Source organism: Cnephaeus nilssonii (assembly GCF_951640355.1).
Source record: "Cnephaeus nilssonii genome assembly, chromosome: 6".
Lineage (NCBI taxonomy): Eukaryota > Metazoa > Chordata > Mammalia > Chiroptera > Vespertilionidae > Cnephaeus > Cnephaeus nilssonii.
In genome coordinates this window covers 96,315,504-96,335,843 of record NC_137077.1, presented here as the reverse complement: position 1 = coordinate 96,335,843, position 20,340 = coordinate 96,315,504, and the positions used below count along the sequence as shown (strand labels likewise).

Below are 20,340 nucleotides of genomic sequence, written 5' to 3'. Positions count from 1 at the left end.
AAAAACACTGCGGCCATTTAGGTTCCCAGAAGTGTCATTTTACTGGGGTTGGGGGTGGTGTTGTTAGGTTCTAAAATCAGCCTGTGAGGCAAAAATTAGGTAAAATCAAAATTTGTTCTGAAAAACTCTTTTATTACTCTGAAATTTATTGAATCAGACCCTAGAAGCTCAAAAGACAAGACTACGCTTTGTTGCTCTTTGATTTTGGTCCTGTTCTCCGTCCCCTCCCCAACCCCTGACTCCTCTGTGGGACAGTAAGTCTATGTGCTTCAGGTTGGAAGAGAATAAGAGATTTCTTCCCTTTTTTTTGTTGTTATTCTCACCTGAGGATATTTTCCCCATTGATTTTTCCGAGAGAGTGGAAGGGAGGGGGAGAGACAGAGGGAAATAAACATCGATGTGAGAGAGACACATCGATTGGTTGCCTCCTGTTCAGGGCCAGGAATCGAGCCTGCAACCCAGGTATGTGTCCTGGATGGGAACTGAACTCTCAACCCTTCAGTCCTCAGCTTGAGGCTCTATCCACTGAGCCAAATTGGCTAGGGTGTCCATTGATTTTTTTAGAGAGCGTGGAAGGGAGTGAGGTGAGAAAGAGAAAGAGAGAGAGAGATTGATTGGTTGTCTTATGCACCTGCCCTGACTGGGGCAGGGGGCAGGAGATCGAACCTGCAAGCCAGGTATGTGCCCTTGACTGGGAATGGAAGCCCACCCTTCGGTGAGCAGGCCAACGCACTGTCCACTGAAACCCACTGGCCAGGGCAGGGATTTCTTGCTTGTTCTCTTTCTCTTCCCAAGTGTTAATATTTGAATTTGTTTAAGGTAAGTGGGCATCTGCTGTGTGTCTCTATTATATTTAAAATCTCTCCTTTTCACTTACGATTTACAACATAAAAATTTTTAACAACGATCATTCAAGTACATTGAAACCTGTTTTTAGCAGGTGAAGTTCAAAAAAGTCAGGTGGAGGAGACTTGGCAGCAGTCAATGTGAAAAAGAGAAACCATTTAGTGAACCACAGGCTCTGTGTTCACTGGCAGTGTGGCATGGTTCCTAAAAAAGGAAATCTGGACCTTGACCGTGTTCATGAAAATATGATGTCTAGGTTAAGGAAATCAGTAGGTCTCCATTTGTTTTCAGATGAATATTGACAAAATAGAACAGTCAGCATGGCGATGAACTTGGAATTCCTTAAGTGAGGAACAGTGGAAGGAGTTGGGAATGGTTGGCATAGAGAAGGAAATATTTTGAGGAGAGGAGAAGATTGAGGGCAGTGTGATGTATAGGAAATTCTTCTGGCATCTGAGTCAGGAAACAGGGTCTAACTAGTTAGAGTAATTATCTCCCTTAACCTGTGTTTCTGATTTTTTTTTCTTATAGTAGCAAATATTTTCATTTTTCAATGACAGTTGACAGTATAACATAATATTAGTTTTGGGTATGAAGCACAGTGGTTAAACATTTATATGTTGGTAACTTATGAAGTGTTTGGTTTCTGATTTTAAATATATGAAAGATTTTCATGTGGAAGCAAAGCTACACTCTAGAGCAGTGGTTCTCAACCTTTCTAATGCCGCGACCCTTTAATACAGTTCCTCATGTTGTGGTGACGCCCAACCATAAAACTATTTTTGTTGCTACTTCATAACTGTAATTTTGCTACTGTTATGAACCTGTCGTGACCCACAGGTTGAGAACCACTGCTGTAGAGCCTAAGACCATCGGAAAACACAGATGTTTACATTACGATTCATAACAGTAGCAAAATTATAGTTATGAAGTAGCAATGAAAATAATTTTATGGTTGGGGGTCACCACAACATGAGGAACTGTATTAAAGGGTCGCGGCATTAGAAAGGTTGAGAACCACTGCTCTAGAGGGTAGAATTGGGACCAATGGTCAGAAATTACAGGAAGAGAATGCAAAAACCACCAGAAAATGCAATATTTGCAACTCACTAACCAACAAAGGATTAATAGTCATAATAGGTGGAGAGCTCCTATAAATCAGTAAGAAAAAAACAAACAAACAGAAAAATGAACAAAAGACATAGGCGGTCATTTCTTTTTCAGAACATGAAAACAAAATGGTCAATAAATATGTTAAGTTAATAATAAAAAATGCAAATACCACAACAAGATATCATTTTATACACACTAAATTGTTGAAAATTCGGAAGTCTTGGTGAGTACGTAGAGCACAGGCAATCTCATATCCTGCTGTTTAAGTGGGAATTAGTACATATAACCACTTCGGAGAACAGATTGTCATTATGTGTAAAACTGGATGTGCTCATACCATATAAACCAGCAGTTGTACTCCTGGGTATATTACTAAAGAAAGTTACACACTGCCTCAGTAGAAATGCACAAAGTATTCATAGCACCATTGCTGATAATACAAAAACCTAGAAAACACCCAATGTCCACTGCGAGGAAATGGAGTCATAGATTGTGATATATCACCAACGAACACTGTAGTGAAAAAAAAAAAAAAGATGAAGTATTAGTACATGCAGAACCATGGATGAACTAAAAACATAAGATTGGATGAAAAAATGAAGTTGTGTGAGACTACAAATTGAATGATACCTTCTGTTGAAGTTCAAAAACAGTCCAAAGAAACTAATATATTGTTTAGGGCAACATGTCTGTGTGGTGAAAACATATTTTTATTTTATTTTATCATTATTTTTATTTTTAATCTTCACCCAAGGATATGTTTCTGTTTGTTTGTTTGTTTGTTTGAGATAGATGTGAGAGATTAATGTGAGAGAGAAACATTGATTGGTTGCCTCTCATAGGTTCCTGGATTAGGGATCAAAGCTGCAATCTAGGTATGTGCCTTGCCCTGGAATCGGATCTGCAATGTTTTGGTGCAAGGGACAGTGCTCCAACTAACTAAGCCACCTGCCCAGGGCAGTGACAACATTTTTCAAAGCACTGGAATGATAAACACAAACTCAGGATAAAGGTTACCTAGGGTTCAGAGATGGGGTAAAGCACAAAAGTACATTCAAAGGTGTTTATTAATATTCCGTTTGTTAAGCGAGTATGGGTCTATGGGCATTAGTTTTTATTATGCTCCAAAATTTATACTTCATATATTCTTTTGTGTATATATGTAAACACATACACATATATATGTATTATATAATCCTATCTAATAAAAGAGTAATATGCAAATTGACCATCACTCCAACACACAAGATGGCCACCCCCATGTGGTCAAAGATGGCCACCCCCATGTGGACACAAGATGGCTGCCACAAGATGGCCAGCAGTGAAGGGCAGTTGTGGGCGATCAGGCCAGCAGGGGAGGGCAGTTGGGAGGGACCAGGCCTGCAAGGGAGGGCAGTTGGGGGCAATCAGGTTGGCAGGGTAGGGCAGTTGGGGGAGACCAGGCCTGCAGGGGAGGGCAGTTGGGGGTGACCAGGCCTTCAGGGGAGGGCAGTTGGGGGGACCAGCCCTGCAGGGGAGGGCAGTTGGGGGTGACCAGGCCAGCAGGGTAGGGCAGTTGGGGGAGAATAGGCCAGAAGGGGAGGGCTGTTGGGGGGGACCAGGCCTGCAGGGGAGGGCACTTGGGGGTGACCAGGCCTGCAGGGGAGGGCACTTGGGGGGTATCAGGCCTGCAGGGGAGGACAGTTAGAGGTGACCAGGCCTGCAGGGAAAGGCAGTTTTGGGGGGGGACCAGCCCTGCAGGGGAGAGCAGTAGGGGGCGATCAGGTCGGCAGGGGAGGACAGTTGGGGCAACCAGGCTGTCAAGGGAGGGAAGTTAGGGGTGACCATCCAGCAGGAGAGGGCAGTTGGGGGCGACCAGGCCTGCAGGGGAGGACAGTTAGTGACAACCAGGCCTGCAGGGGACGGCAGTTGGGGGCAACCAGGCCAGCAGGGGAGGGCAGTTGGGGGGGACAAGGCCTGCAGGGGAGGGCAGTTGGGGGGGACCAGGCCTACAGGGGAGGGCAGTTGGAGGTGACCAGGCCTGCAAGGGAAGACAGTTAGGAGTGACCAGGCCTGCAGGGGAGGGCAGTTGGGGACAACCAGACTGGCAGGGGAGGGCAGTTAGGCGTGACCAGGCTGGCAAGGGAGGGCAGTTAGGGGTGACTGGGCCAGCAGGGGAGGGCAGTTGGGGGCGACCAAGCCGCAGGGGAGGGCAGTTAGGGGCAATCGGGCTGGCAGGGGAGCAGTTAGGCATCAATCAGGCTGGCAGGGGAGTGGTTAGGGGGTGATCAGGCTGGCAGGCAGAAGCGGTTAGGGGCAATCAAGCAGGCAGGCAGGTGAGCGGTTGGGAGCCAGCAGTCCTGGATTGTGAGAGGGATCCCAGATTGGAGAGGGTGCAGGCTGGGCTTAGGGACACCCCTCCCTTCCCAGTGCACAAATTTCATGCACCGGGCCTCTAGTAGTATATATATCTTATGTAATACTTTAGGATAAAATTTATTATAAGATGGGAGATTAGAATTTAGCATAGGGAAACTTTCTTTTTAAAAAAGGTTTGTTAAAAAAATGGAAGGATCTGCTCAGGGAAGTAGTGAATTCCTGTCCGTAGAGGGGTCCAAGCAGAAGTAGAAAATAAGTTTATATATTAGGCATTGTGGGAGTGGCGGGGGGGGGGGGGGGGTGCGGGGGGAGAGGTGTGATGGTCCAGTGTAAGCAGCAGGCTAAACTGAACCTCTCAATTCTGTTCCAGTTCTTTTTAAAAGCTTTATTTTTTTTAAATTACAGTTGACATTCATTATTATTCAGTTCCAGTTCTAGCTCTGTCTTATTATATTTCTGCATTCTAAATTTGTGTATTTCTGCCTACATAAAATTATGGGAAGAAAGTTGGGTCTTAAACTATATAAGAATGGGTTTTAAACTTTGATATTTCCAGTTTTCTTTTTTCTATCTGTATCATTATTTGTATTTTCACATGGCCTCACTCCACTCATCTTTATTTGTCTGTGGGTTTATGAAACACCCAAGAAAACTAGCTAAGAGCATAAATGCTAAAGTTGGTGTTTCTACTACAGTTGAATTTAATATGTTGGTGAGGGTTATATTGTTATATATATTTGGACTGAAGCAGAAGACACTGCTATGTTATAAAGTACTAGCCTTTCTTTTTTTAAAATACTTTTTATTGATTTTATTTTTAGAGAGAGAAAGAAAGGGAGAGGGATAGAAGACAGAAACATTGATGATGGAGAAACATTGATCAGCTGCCTCCTGCATGCCCCCTACTGGGGATCGAGCCCACAACCTGGGCATATGCCCTGACCAGAAATTGATGAACCAGCAACCTCTTGGTGCATGGGACAATGATCAATCCACTGAACCACACTGGCCGGGCACTATTAGCCTTTCTTAATGATATAGAATTTTTTTGAGGGGACTGCTAATACAATTTTTTAAATATTAAAATATTAATAATTTGTGATGCTTTAGATACACTGCTTTACACATTAAGGAGACCATACTTTAGAAAAATGGAAAATGAGGACGCCCTGGTCTGCATATCTGAGAGCATTCCAGAACCAACTGTGGAATGGGTGTTTCGTGATTCACAGAGTGAAAGGTATGATGTGTATATAGAGGTAACTGTGATGATTCCTATACTTATTTGGTCTTTTTCTAACGCAGTTGATGTCATACTGGATGTACAGTTGAACTTGTCACCATGTTAACAGGAAACTTTGGCATTTGGAATGATTAGCATGGACTTTAACAGGAGGGGGTTGGGGATTGCTGTTTTAGTAAGGAGGCCTTTTGGAACTCTCCTGTGTTGCCTCACTAAACTGCAGGATTCTCCCTGAACATGACACAACATGAATAAAAGCCCTTTAAGCTACAGGATTGTTAGCTCCTTGAGTATCCGTTTGGGGAAAAAGAAAGGTATGGACTGTAGTGTATTGTTCCTTATAAGTAAGAAATACCCTGGAAATAAATGCTTAATTTGTGGTTGTTATGTTTATTCTGGAAGAGAGCAGTTTACTAGTAAATTGATTGTTTAAGGACAAAGAATCTGGCCTGAGTTCGAACCCTGGCTTGCTTACTAACTGTGTGGCCTTGAGCATGTTACTTAATCTCCTTTCTCATCAGAAGAATGGAGATGGTAACAGTACTTCCTTATAAAATTGCTATGGTGATTAAATGATTTGCAAATTTTGAAACACAAAGAACTGTGCCTGGAGATAGTAGGTAACACATAACTGTTTACTTTTGTTTTTTGAATGTGCAATAGCTAAATTTTCACAAAGTAAAAATGTATGCAATTTTAGCTAATTAAAATTTATTAAACAACTTTTATTCTAAAATGGGACTAAAGAGGAGAATAAGAAATGATATTAATGTGATCCCAAATTTTAGGTGGGAAAGAAAAAGAGATTACCTGTAGATAGGTATGTAATATATGCATAGACAACAAAAAAATTAGAAAGCTACACACAAAAATCTGGGTAATTTAAAACTCTTTTCTTTTTTTTTTTTCCCCTCTAAATTTTCCAAAATTCCTACAATGAACCCAAACTGTTGTTGTCTTATTGTCACTGGAAAGGGACTGGGCCCAGAGTGGGTCTGCCTAGGGCTGGCCAGTAGTGTGTGGGTTCTTGACTTTGTACAGAAAAGATTTTACAACATGAGTCTTGGTGATTTTGAGAGTATGTTTATTAAAGCTGGGACAATGAAACAATAAAGGGCTTAGGATAGAAGAAGCAACAGGAGAGAGACAGGGGCGGCTGCTTTGGCCTCTAGAAATGTTATAGGAAAGAAGTGAGTCAAGGCGGGGCTGCTGTTGCTCACTGGGGAGTCAGAAAAGGAGGCCTTAGGGACAGGTTTAGGGGGTTAGCTGGGGACAGCTGCTGCTACCCATTGCTCCTGTGGTTGCAAGTTTCCTAGGGACCTTGGAGTTTAGGAGAAAGACAAAAAAGTATACAACTGAGAAATGGAGGGGCATGGACATACTCCAAGGAGAGCACACACAGGCTTCCTTTATCTTGAGGGTTTTTATATCTGTTTTCTAAAGGCAGAAATTTTAGGGGAGATCGCAACAGAATATTTATCAGCTCTCCAGGTCTGCCCTTCAGTATGCTGATTCATTGAAATGAATGGATAGACGGGTCAGGGTCATTCTCTGGTCGGTTTCACCTTGAAAAAATGTCATCGAAGAGGGACCTGACTGAGGCAGGTCTGTCCCCCAGCACCCAGTCTGGAATGTGTAAACCATTTGCTCCTAATTATGCTTGGTTGGGAAAGATAAGACCTTGCCGATTTATTATCTGGCTGTAAATTGCTTGGCCGTTTCTCCATTACACATGCCAAGGAATTTTCCTAGCTTTTGCTATCCTGCCTCATTATAGTAAGAAAGGAAAAAAGCTCTAATGGAATGATGCATAAACAAAGAAAAAAACACACCTGCCTAAAATGATAAAGAGGCGAAAAGTGACTGTACACAGACTCCAAAAGCATCACTGCTTTGGGAAAGGTCATGATTAGAGGAGGACCAGTGGAGGCCACCGTCCATCCTCTGCTGAGGGAGGAGAGGTAGGGAGCTCCACCAAATCCCTAGAAGTGGCTGATGTCCCTCAGGGGGGACCCTCGACTCTCCCCTGTTAGCTCTGGGAAATCATGACGTTTGCTATGCTCCCCTCAACTGGTTGTCCCTTCTGTGCTTCAAAGAAAAGCTCTGTTAAGCTGTTTTATAAAACTTAATCATGCTTTTCCCTCCTTTCCTCCCCCAACTTCTGGCTTCTTTCTCAATTCTTTTTCTCTCTAAACAACAACAAAGGAGTCACCAAATACAAAAAATTTGAAACTGTTCTATTATGTACTTCTCTCGAGTGTCCTTCTCATTGTTGAGATAGTGTGTAACTAGTTCCCTATGAACTCGGCTGAAATGACAGATGTGGGTTTTTATCTAAAACCCCTTGACCTGCTCTGTCTTTGCACTCTTAAATAGACTCTTATTATAAATTACTTTATTAAGGTGTTACATATGTCTTAAATAGACTCTTAATAAAACAGGCTCTACAACCTGTAACTTTGTTCTCCTGAACATTCATTTGTAATTTTAAAATATGTTTAGTCAAATGACATTTATTTTCTAATTATAGCTATAAAAGAGAAAGTCCACCCATTGTTACAAAGGAGCAAAGTGTACTTCATGAGTTATTTGGAACAGACATAAGGTGCTGTGCAAGAAATGAGCTGGGCAGGGAATGTACCAAGCTGTTCACTATAGGTAAGACCATAATGGTACATATTTCCGTGACTACTCCTTAGAAACGATCTGGGACTTACTGTGACTGTTTAGGTAGTCATTCAACTTCAGAAATTCTATGTTCCCTTTATAACACTTTAAATGTAATATTATGGATTCTGTAAGTGCTACAAGATTTAATAAAAACTAAATATTTTAATTTATTAATTTTTAAAGATCCTATATAATAAAGAGGTAATATGCAAATTGACCCCACACACCCTCACAAGATGGCTGCCTACAACCAGGCCGGCAGGGGGTTAGTGAGGGACAACCGAACGACTGAACAAGCAGGCTGTGTGGGGCGACCAGGCCGGCGGGGGGGTTAGTGAGGGATGACCAAATGACTGAACAAGCAGGCTGCGTGGGGCGACCAGGCCGGCGGGGGGGTTAGTGAGGGATGACCAAATGACTGAACAAGCAGGCTGCGTGGGGTGACCAGGCCGGCGGGGGTTGGGGGAGAAGTTGGAGGCCACCAGGCCAGCAGTGGGGGGCAGTTAGGGGTTACCAGGCCAGCGGGGGGGGTGCAGTTAGGGGCGACCAGGCCAGCGGGGGCGGTGCAGTTGGGGGCGACCAGGCTGGCAGAAGGGGGCAGTTGGGGGTGATTAGGCTGGCAGGGGGGCAGTGAGGGGTGACTAGGCTGGTGGGGGGGGGAAGTTGGGGGCAACCAGGCCAGCTGGGGGGGCGAGCAGTTAGGGGCGACCAGGCCAGCAAGGAGGAGGCAGTTGGGAGTGTCCTGGCCAGCAGCGGGGGCAGTTAGGGGTGACCAGGCCGGCGGGGGGGGGGGGTGGGGGAGCGGGCAGTTAGGGGTCATCAGGCCGGCACGCAGAGGCAGTGAGGGGTGATCAGGCTGTGGTGGGGGACAGTTAGAAATGACCAGGCAGGCAGGTGAGCGATTAGGAGCCAGCGGTCCAGGATTGTGAGAGGGATGTCCGACTGCCAGTTTAGGTCTGATCCCCAGGATAGTGCCTAAACTGGCAGTCGGACATCCCTCAAAGGGTCCCGGATTGGAGAGGGTGCAGGCTGGGCTGAGGGGACCCCCCATGCATGAATTTCATGCACTGGGCCTCTAGCTAATAATATAATAAAAGATTCATGACATTTGCGATGATGTTAAAAACTTTATTCTTCAGAACGTTCGGAGTATACTTTATGATGAGTAAAAATCACTTTTTTTCTTACTTGGGATGTTTTCATCTTCTAGATCTAAACCAGACTCCTCGGAACACACTGCCACAATTATTTCTTAAAGTGGGGGAACCCTTGTGGCTCAGGTGCAAAGCTGTTCATGTAAACCATGAATTTGGGCTCACCTGGGAGTTAGAAAATCAAGCACTGGAGGAGGTAATATGATGCGTTTGCATTCTGAAAATGCAGAAACAGCCAACTGATAGTCCACGTTAAAATCATTAAATCCATGTTGTTTTATTAAAACCTAGGGCAACTACTTTGAGATGAGTACCTATTCCACAAACAGAACTATGATACGGATTCTGTTTGCTTTTGTATCATCAGTGGGAAGAAACGACACAGGATATTACACTTGTTCCTCTTCCAAGCATCCCAGTCAGTCAGCTTTGGTTACCATCGTAGGTAATGCAGGCTGCTCATGCAACCTTTATTCATATTTTTAGTTGCTTTGGTGTGGACTGTGAGGTATGTGCTGTGAATTCTGATTTTAATATAATGTTAGTATCAAAAGCTGAGAAAGACACTGAGTCAGATTAGCTTTGCAAACATAAGCTTCCTTTTCCAGTCAAGCCCGATTGAATGTCACTGCCTTCGTAATTGCCCCATTGTACTGTGACCATCTGCTTGTGGAATTTTGTCTTCCAGTAGAAGTTTCTTAAGGACAGGAGTAATTCCTTCTATCCTTGTAGTCCCAGGACCTGGAAGAGAGCCTGACACAAAACAGGCAGTTGATAAATGCTTGTTCTAAGAACTGAGAGGGCAGTGAACAATGAGAGATCTGGACAAGCACCTACCTGCATTGAAATTTGGGTGAAAGATGGAGGATTTGAAAATAATCATGCTTTTTAAGTAATATCAGATTAGGTGGCAGCCTTCAACTGTAATGAACAGGCAGAGAAATGAAATAATTCTCTCATCACACTGATAAGGAAGTGTTCTACAGGGAAGCCTTGTGAATATTGGTGCTAGACTGTTCTTTTTTTAAAAAACATATTTTTATTGATTTCAGAGAGGAAGGGAGAGGGAGAGATGGAAACATCAATGATGAGAATCATTGATTGGCTGCCTTCTACATGCCCCCTACTGGGGATTGAGCCTGGAACCTTGACATGTGCCCTTGACTGGAATCGAACCCAGGACCCTTCAGTCCGCAGGCTGACGCTCTATCCACTGAGCCAAACCAGCTAGGGCACATGTGCCCTGTGGTTACTTTCTGTAATGTGTGTCACTGAGAGAGCAGTTTGACTGAGGACCCCTACTCTGTTCACGGTTGGCGGGGCTGGGGGAGCCCTTTCAACCTTTTGAAATTGTCTGCAAAAATCTATAGGTTTATTGATACATTTGGGGAGGGAAAGACTCAATTATTTACATTCAATTCTTAGAGGAATCTTAATTCTGGAAGGGGATGAGCTCAGGCTTATAACTGGATAGGTCTCCTGTATTTCTTAGACTAGTGAATATAACCTGCAGCATGAGTTTTCTTGCATTAAACTGATGAATAAAAATGTATTTATCTTCTCCATATATTTCCATAAATATATATATATATATATATATTTTTTTTTTTACAGAAAAGGGATTTATACACGCTTCCAAAACAAATGAAGAGTATGAAATTGACCAGTATGAAGAGTTTTGTTTTTCTGTCAGGTTTAAAGCATACCCACAAATCAGATGTACATGGACCTTCTCTAGAAAATCATTTCCTTGTGAACAAAGTGGCCTTGACGATGGGTACAGGTGAGATGACACAGCTCCGGGTCTCGGCATCATCTTCACACAACTCTTTTGCCCCAGCAGAAGAGTGGTTTTGTGTCATGAATTGGTATATTATTGAGTTGACACTGAAGACAGCACCTGTGCAGACACAGTAACAGAGAGTTGTATAGTCAGTTCAGATAGTGTAACCCACTGCATGAAAAATGGAAAGATTCTGGCTGGTGTGGCTCAGTGGTTGAGCATCGACCCATGCACCAAGAGGTTGCCAGTTCAATTCCTGGTCAGGGCACATGCCCAGGTTGTGGGCCGATCCGCAGTGGGAAGTGTGAAGGAGGCAGCCAATTGATGATGTTTCTCTCTCGTCAATGATGTTTCTCTCTCTCTCTCTCTCTCCCTCTCCCTTCCTCCTTTCTTTCTAAAATCAATAAAAACATTTTTTAAAAGAAAAATGGCAAGAATCCTATTTGAGCAAGGTTCCATGGCATTTTCTGAGTCACCAGATTGTTACTTCCTGTTTGAGAGTGCATGCTGCAGTGAGTACACCAACTCTCCCGCAACACATTTGCAGAGGATTGAGGAAGTAAAGCCCTTAAAAACAGGAAAACATTACCTATCAGTGTATTGGTTTGTTTTCAAAAAATTGGTGCAGAAATTGCCCAATAATCAATGCTAAAGGAAAACTTCATTTTCCTGGGATTTGTACAACTGTACTTGGAATTCTCTTATGGGAGAAATTCTTCATTCCTTTTTCGGAAAACAGAGATTTTTTTTCCTTTGTCTTTTCTATAGCTATGACACCTTTTATCTCTGGAAAGGAATCCTATGCAACTTGGTTTCAGGCTAGACTGTGACTGAGAGGCACTCTGTTCTCCTGAGGCCTGATAAACAGTCCCCTAACTCAGGGCTTCTCAACAGCAGTGCTGTTGACATCTTGGGCTGGTAATCATTGTTCTGGGGGCCTCGCCTATGCATTGTAGGGTGTTTAACAGCATTCCTGGCCTCCACCCACTGGATGTCAGGAGCACCCCCACCCCCAATTGTGACAACCAAAATTATCTCCAGACATTGCCACACATCCCTAGTGAGGAAAACATTGCCTGCGCTGAGAAACACTGCTTCTAGGGATCTCCCCATTGTCATAAGCCCTTATTCTGAATCATCAAACATGAAAGTAGGAGGTCGGGAGTCAGCCCCCCTTCTCCTAGTTGAATTGACTACCACAGGCCTGTGTTCAAAGGCTCTCAGAGCTATAACTCTCCCCTCCCTCCGTGTTGTGGCCCAGTGTCAGGAGCACTTGACACTATGGGATTCTCTTTTAACCCAATTCAAAGAGATAAAAATCCCAGTTCAGTTTAGTTCAACGAATGTTTCCTTATTATCTTCTTGATGGGCTTGATTCTGTGTGGGGCTACAAGGGTGAACGAGGTAATATTTCTCCCCCCCCCCCTCAGTTTTACACAGGCACTTTTAAGTGCCAGAGGCCACCGGGGAGACCACTGCTACTGTGCTGGATGACATCAGGTACAACCTCTTCAGATTTTACAGATTCATTGATTAGAGGACCATGTTTCTGGTCATGGGCCAGTTAGTAGGCTAGTTAATTAGATTTCATTCCATGATCACAGTCTACATTCCTGACCCCAAGTAATTATCTTATAACTACCCAGCCAAGTGAATGACTCAGCACCGGTCCTGATTCCCATAGTGTTTTGTACCTCTCATTTGTCATGACCTGGTGATGAAGTGAAGCTCTGTGTGTGTTGAATCTCACCAGTGAGTATATAATCTCCATAAGGATAGGTTCTCTGTCATTTCTCTATCCTTGTACAATGCCTCCTTCAGTCAAGGGTGGTTTAATAAATGAATGAATTGTTGTCACCCCTCGAAAGCAACTCAAAGTGCATAACCTGGGCCAAAGATGTGTCAGTTCATCCTTTTCTCATGGCAAGGACCACACACATGAACTTAGCATAACAGCTGCACTCAGTGTTCAATTTATTTTAAAAAGTTATTGAAGAACTATAGTGTTTGTTGGTGATAATGATGCACCAGGGATGTGGACTACTTAATACAAATACATAGGGAAGATGGTGCCTCCTTCTTCCTGAAAAAGGTGGTCAAAATATTGCATAAAAAAATGAACAACAAAATATGTCCATACTAGTGCTCTAAATGTCTTGCTGTTCACACGAATCTCTGTTTAAGATAGGGCATGGCAGACTAAATTGTAATGAGTTCTTTTCAACTTTTTATCATAAAAAGTTTCAAATTTGCCAGTAAATTCAAAGAATAGTACAGTAAGTACCCTTTTCCCACCACCTAAATTCAACAGTTTAGTCAGACTGAATTTTGTTGTGAAGTACAGTATTTTAGTGTTGTAAGAGATGATACAAGTGTTTATATGTAACCGAAAGGTCTATGTAATAACTTTACTCCTGAAAAAGCTTTGATGTGGTTATGTGTGTGTGCCAGAAGTTTCTCAGCTTCCCTACCTTCACAGCTTCGTTTCTCCAATTTACTTCCTCAAATATTACCCCACGGCTGATATAAGGCTTGCCTGGATGTGTTTACACTTTATTAAACGGTAACTTTCCAGCAGTCCTGATATCCTGGTCTTGAGAAAAGGTTCGAGGACGTGTCATCTGTTTGTTTGTATAATTTCTTATCTCTATAGACTGAATTACAAACAAATCTTCCTTAGCTTTTCTTACTTTCATGATTTAAAAAAAAAAAACAACCCCAAATTTTTAGAATTTTATAATTATTTAATAAATTCCTCTGAAAGACTCTCCTTAGACCTCCGCAGAAACTTCCGTCTGAGGAAGACAGGATCACCCGCTTCCTGACCGGTGTCTTTCTGGGCTGGTCAAGCCACCTCAGTCCTGCCACCTCAGTCCTGCCAGCTCGGCTCTCCAGTTTCAGAAGCGCTCAGCCTCCCTAGTGCCCATTTTATTATCCTCTGCATTCTGACTTGACTTTGATAATCGCTTATTCTTTGAGTAAAACACTTTTTACTTTATTGTCAAATGACTCCCTGAGCCACTAGAAAGAGCCTGCCCTTTCTCAACTCCCTCTAGGGCAGTGGTCGGCAAACTCATTAGTCAGCAGAGCCAAATATCAACAGTACAACGATTGAAATTTCTTTTGAGAGCCAAATTTTTTAAACTTAAACTTCTTCTAACGCCACTTCTTCAAAATAGACTCGCCCAGGCCGTGGTATTTTGTGGAAGAGCCACACTCGAAGGGCCAAAGAGCCGCATGTGGCTCTCGAGCCGCAGTTTGCCGACCACGGCTCTAGGGTGCTAAATGGGAAATAAAAATGACCTGCATGTTGGTTGTACAGAGGGGAAAACCCTTTTCATAGCTGTAATGAAAATACATCTCCTTAGTCACCAAGATATGATGTCAGTGTAAATTCCAATTCACTCACCTCCCATCTCAGGCCAGCTGACCATTTTTAGAAAAGCACCAGGGGAAAGAGGAAGCCGCGAATCTCTCCGTCACCTAATTGGTTAGTCCCTTTGGAATTTCCAGGGAGGTTCAGTGACGCAGCTGTTTCTATTGCCAGGATTAGCTGTCTTAAGCAGGAGGTCAGGCAGTTTGAAATGACCTGGATATTCAGGCTGTTTAGATCACTTTCCTACCTGGAAGAGTGAGAGCATTTGAGATGATACGTGCTTGACACCATGGCCAGTGATACTCCATGAAGGCAGCACAAAAGCCTTAGGAGGGGAAGAGTTCACAAAACATTTTGCTGTGTGCAGCATATGACAATCAATAGTTGTGTCGGTAATTTTTTTCTATCACATTGATTGTAGCTTTTGGCATGGTCGCTGGCTACTTTTTTTTTTTTTTTTAATCTTCTCTCATTTCTTTTCAGGGCCTTTGGCTATTGTCCAGTGAGAATTACATTTCCCCTTATAGAGGCTCACATCTTTCTCTTCTTGGACCACATTAACGCCGTCTCCCTAAAGGCTGGAAATCACATATTTACTTTTCTCCCTAGTGTTACAGTTTGGCTTTTCTCCAGTCTTTCTACCACTTCCACTTGATCAGTCATGTCCTCCTTGTTGTCCAGAAGTAGGCTAGGATAAGAAATTCCCTTTTTACTTCTTTTTAAAAATTTATTGTTAAATTACAGTTGATATACAATATTATATTAGCTTCAGGTGTACATCAGTGATTCAACATTTATATGCCTTACGAAGGGATCACCACAATAAATCTAAGTACCCATCTGACACCATACCTAGTTATTACGTATCACTGATTCTATTTCTTGTGCTGTACTTTACATCCCTGTGATTTATTTTATAACTAGTAATTTGTACTTCTTAATCTCCTTCCCCCTTTTCACCTGTCCTCCCACCCTCTTTCTTTAAAATTGAATTTTAGAGAGAAGAAGGGAAAGGGAGAGAGAGAAAAACATTTATTTGTTGCTCCACTTACTTATGCATTCATTGGTTGGTTTTTGTATGTGCCCTAACTGGATATTGAAGCCTCTACCTTGGCATATCGGGATGACGCTCTAACCAACTGAGCCATATAGCCAGGGCTATTCCTACTCTGTTTTTACTTCTTCAGCCTTCTTGTTACCAAGGCAGACCAAAAACTTGTTAAGTGCTCATGGAGCAATGAATTCTATTATCGCTATACACAGTCAGAATTACCTTTTAGCTGCGGAGTTAAGGATACACAACATTGATGTCACGGGCTCACAGCTGCTCATCAGTTGCAAACTGTGCAATTTGAATCTTGCATCAACTGGTGTTCTAGTCCCTCCTTCATCTCCATATCCAATCAAACACCTGCTTTCTCTTTTTTTCTGGGTGCATCTTGGATTTGCTTTTTCCTCTCCTTTCCCATTTTCCCTACCTTAGGCAACACTCATCTTTTCATGCTCTGTTTAAGTCTGAACTTTTACTTCTCTCCTAAGACTTCCCACATTATATTGTAACTGCTTATTGACTTACCTGCCTTCACCACCAAACTGCAAATTCTATGAGAACAGAAATCTATTTTTTTCTAACTCAGTTGTATTTCTGATTCGGGTGAAGATTTAAAAAAACCCGCAAAAAAACAAAACCTAAGTCATCTTCGAAGACCTAGCTCAAGTCCCACTCCTATGAAGCTATTGGAACTTGGCTCATCTATATTGGCCTCTGATCCATTCATCTTTTCTTGGCCTTATTATATTGTTTAATGTTATAACTATTCTGTTTATATAGGTTTTGTCCATCTACCTGGATATGATATATTTGAGGACAAGAGCCATATTTTACATGTTTTTTTTTGCATCCTATATATCTCCTAGTTTATGGCTGGCCTCCATGCTGGGTCTTCCTGTTTATATTTCTACCCTACCCATATGTAGTCTTTTTTTAAAACAAACAAACAAAAACTTCAAGTAGTCTGTATAGAGGAAGCCTAATTAAATAACTTCTGAGAAAGCCTTAGATTTTTTTTTAATCTAAGGGAAACTTTATTTCTGTGAACAAACCTTCATTTTATTAATTTTAAAAATCAATTTTAGGGAGAGGGGAACGGAGAGAGAGACGGGGAGAGATGTTGATTTGTTATTCTACTTATTTATGCATTCATTGGTTGCTTGTTGTATGTGCCCTGACTGGAGATTGAACATGCCACCTTGGTGTATACATATGCTCTAAGCAACTGAGCTACCTGGCCAGGGCCTAAACTTTCTTTATCTTGTCAATGCATGAAGACATAATCAACATTATCCCTACCTTTCCTACACTATCCTATATCCCACTACAGTAGCCAGTGTCCTATACACATGGTAGACATGGTGGATAACCCCCAAGATCACGTTATCCATGTCAAAATGTGTTGAGTGGTTTATGAGCACTCCAAGTGGATACTAGAGCCTGCTGAGACTGCCCAAAGATTTTGTACAAACCCAGTTGATGTGAGCCTTCATCACTGTTAATTATTATTTAAGTCAAGGGCTCATCATAGGTCTTGCTTTGGACCAATGTTAGAGAGCCATTCTCTTAGGAAGTAAGGGAGTTACAGGCTCCTCTGCCTACAGAGGTTTTCCATACTTCTGGGAAGTGGGACTAGTCCGGAATGTGTGGAGCAGTAGGGTTGGGAACCTTCTTGTCTCTCTGAGGAGCCCACGTGTCTCAACTTTTAATTTGCATATGAACCACATTAAAATGCAGACAGTAGGTTGGGTTGGGGCCTGAGATTTTGTATTTCTAACAAGCTCCCAGGTAATACAGGTGCTGATGCTGCCTGTCCACAGACCCCACTGTGAGTAGCAAGGGTCTAGTATACAGACACCTCCTTGTCCATTGAACTTTAGAGAGTGAATGTCTCAAGGGAGTTCCCTCCCATGCACACCATCATTCGTTTCAACGTTTCCTGTAAGAGTTGGGCTAAGTTTGTTTTTAATTCTTTTCCAAACAGCATATCTAAGTTTTGCAACCACAAACACCAGCCAGGAGAATACACATTCCATGCAGAAAATGATGATGCCCAGTTCACAAAAATGTTCACGCTAAATATAAGAAGTAAGTTAAATTGTTAAGAAATTTAATTTAAGTCTTATAACTCCTTAACTACTTATTAACTATGACTAGAAAGAGCTAAGTAATGGCTTAGAAACAATGCTGTAAGACTTTTTATATACTGAAGTGTTTTGAAATTTTACTTTCATGCCTACTGGCTTTGTTTATACATATTTCTCTTTCTGTATTCATCCTTTGAAGCTAAGAGACTTACACATATTTATGAATATTTCTGTATTCATCTCTTTGAAGCTAAGAGACGTATTCCATATGCTCTTTAAATGTGTTTAATGTTGTGACTATTGACTTTAGTACTTTGGAAGAAAATGTTAAGGAAAGGCCAAAAGTCATATTACCTGCCATTTACTTGTTTTAATAATTTTTGTTTCTCTGATCTATGAAAAGATGAGAATATATTCATTGGAATTTTTACAGATGCTTCTGAAGCTAAGAATCATTTTGAGGTGTTCAGGTATTTCAGAGTATACCCCTTAGCTCTCTGTGGAGCCCAGCAATGGGAAAGTGGTGTTCTGCAGGTCAGCATAGGGCTGCCTATGCAGGGTACATGCCTGGGAAGGAGGGAACAACCAGAGGTCTTGCGTCATTCTGCACGAGACACGTTCCAGAAGCACAAACTGCTCAGAGGAAATGGGCAGCTTATATGAAACTGACTTGGAAACCATTTGGAAAGTACGATACTACCTGAGCCTATTTTCCCTATTCTCTACAGGGAAACCTCAAGTGCTGGCCAACGCATCAGAAAGTCAGGCCTCTTGTTCCTCAGATGGATATCCATTACCATCTTGGACCTGGAAGAAGTGCTCAGACAAGTCTCCCAAGTAATAAAGGCTCTGGCGTCTCTTACATTGGAAGAACATGAAACACATTCTCCCTGACATATTGGCTCTTTCTCATGAATACAGTTCAAGAAGAAATGACTAAGTGTTTAAAATGCTTCCCTTCTGGGTCCACCATAATCCTACACGGTCATAGATGATCTCTGATAACTTAGGATAGATGAATCTCTTTTTGAGCTCACTAGAGAAACCATGACTTCCAGCCTGAGGCCAGCCCCACCTATCTAACCTACTTCTCTGTCTGCCGTTTCTTTTTAGCTGCACAGAAGAAATCACAGAAGGAATTTGGAGTAGGAAGGCCGACAGAAAAGTGTTTGGACAGTGGATATCGAGCAGCACCCTGAACTTGAGCGAGGCCGTCAGAGGGAACCTGGTGAAGTGCTGTGCGTACAACTCCCTGGGCACATCCTGTGAAACAATGCTTTTAGGCTCACCAGGTAAACAGCCGCTGCTATTGTAACGAGCCACCTCCGGGAATCCCCCACTAGGAGTTAGGGCCTGTTCATTTTTATTGGGGGAATTTTACAAGAATTTACAGGTTCAGTGTGCGATGCAAGAAGACTTTCTGAGCCAGGCAGGAATCCCCAGTGAACGCACAATGCTGTGTGTTCGGAGGCAGAGTGACTGTTGTGTCAGGTTATTAAGACTCAGGAGTGATGTAGGTAGAACCATAAATTCCCAGAACAGTGAATATCTCCTGAAAGATTCAATTTTAGGAAAATAGATTTAGTAATTTGGAGTAGCTACTGTTTTCCCTTTTGCTTAATCTCCTTATTTGCCTTTAGCTTGCTGGTTTATAGTTTTTAGTTTTGTTTTTTAAAGCCATCCTAAGTTAATACTGAAAGCCGGCTGCCTACACTTATCGTGCAGAATCGCCAGCATCCTTTAACTAAGTTTTTCATATTCATAAAATAGAATGTCTTCAATATCTTTTTTTAATCTGACTTGTCTATCCTGTGGGTTTAAATAGATGTAATTCTTACAATCCTAAGAATGGGTTCAGGATCATTTACAATTTTCTAGGAAGGAAACTATTCCTTTATACTACCATTGCCTGATTTCCCATGGGGAGTGGAATATTTGCAGAGAGTGTGTAAGGTAGCAAATCCTAGTAACTCAAGCAGGATGCATGAGATCACGATGAGTGTTCACTATAATGTCAATCAGGAATCCTAAACTTTTTTGTTGCAGGCCCCTTCCCTTTCTTCCAGGACAACATCTCATTCTATGCCACCATTGGGCTCTGTGTCCCCTTCATTGCCGTTTTAACCATGCTCATTTGTCACAAGTACAAAAAGGTAAAAAAAAAAACCCAAACTCAAAGGTAAACGTTTGTCATGGTTTCCTATTTCTGAAGAGCTGCCTGTTACTAACAGACTCATTTCATCTCTGAAGCAATATAGGTATGAAAGCCAACTGCAGATGGTACAGGTGACTGGTTCTTTGGATAATGAGTACTTCTACATTGACTTCAGAGAATATGAATATGATCTCAAATGGGAGTTTCCAAGAGAAAATTTAGAATTTGGTAAGAATAGAATGTTCCAGATGTTTCCATAGCATTTCATTTCTGTAGGAAAATCTTGAACTTGTACTCATTCACTATTTCTCTTGCAGGGAAGGTGCTAGGATCAGGTGCTTTTGGAAAAGTGATGAATGCAACAGCTTATGGAATTAGTAAAACAGAAGTCTCCATCCAGGTTGCTGTCAAAATGCTGAAAGGTACAGTGGAATGATAACCACTGAGATGAGTGGTACAGGCTCCACCTCCCCTTCTCTTTCCCATCTTTTTGTGTGGTTACTG

General features: G+C 42.3%; 1 protein-coding gene across 2 annotated transcripts in view; it reads left to right on the top strand.

Annotated features, from left to right (window-relative positions):
• Positions 1–20,340, top strand: part of FLT3 (fms related receptor tyrosine kinase 3) — a 79,016-nt gene that overhangs the window by 31,775 nt on the left and 26,901 nt on the right. For both annotated transcript variants that reach the window (XM_079775792.1, XM_079775793.1), the window contains 11 exons: positions 5,428–5,557; positions 8,091–8,218; positions 9,441–9,580; positions 9,676–9,829; positions 10,999–11,167; positions 17,579–17,682; positions 18,410–18,518; positions 18,795–18,973; positions 19,728–19,834; positions 19,932–20,064; positions 20,154–20,258. In XM_079775792.1, the coding sequence (XP_079631918.1) occupies positions 5,428–5,557; positions 8,091–8,218; positions 9,441–9,580; positions 9,676–9,829; positions 10,999–11,167; positions 17,579–17,682; positions 18,410–18,518; positions 18,795–18,973; positions 19,728–19,834; positions 19,932–20,064; positions 20,154–20,258 (1,458 nt within the window). The remainder of the gene's footprint in view (positions 1–5,427; positions 5,558–8,090; positions 8,219–9,440; positions 9,581–9,675; positions 9,830–10,998; positions 11,168–17,578; positions 17,683–18,409; positions 18,519–18,794; positions 18,974–19,727; positions 19,835–19,931; positions 20,065–20,153; positions 20,259–20,340) is intronic.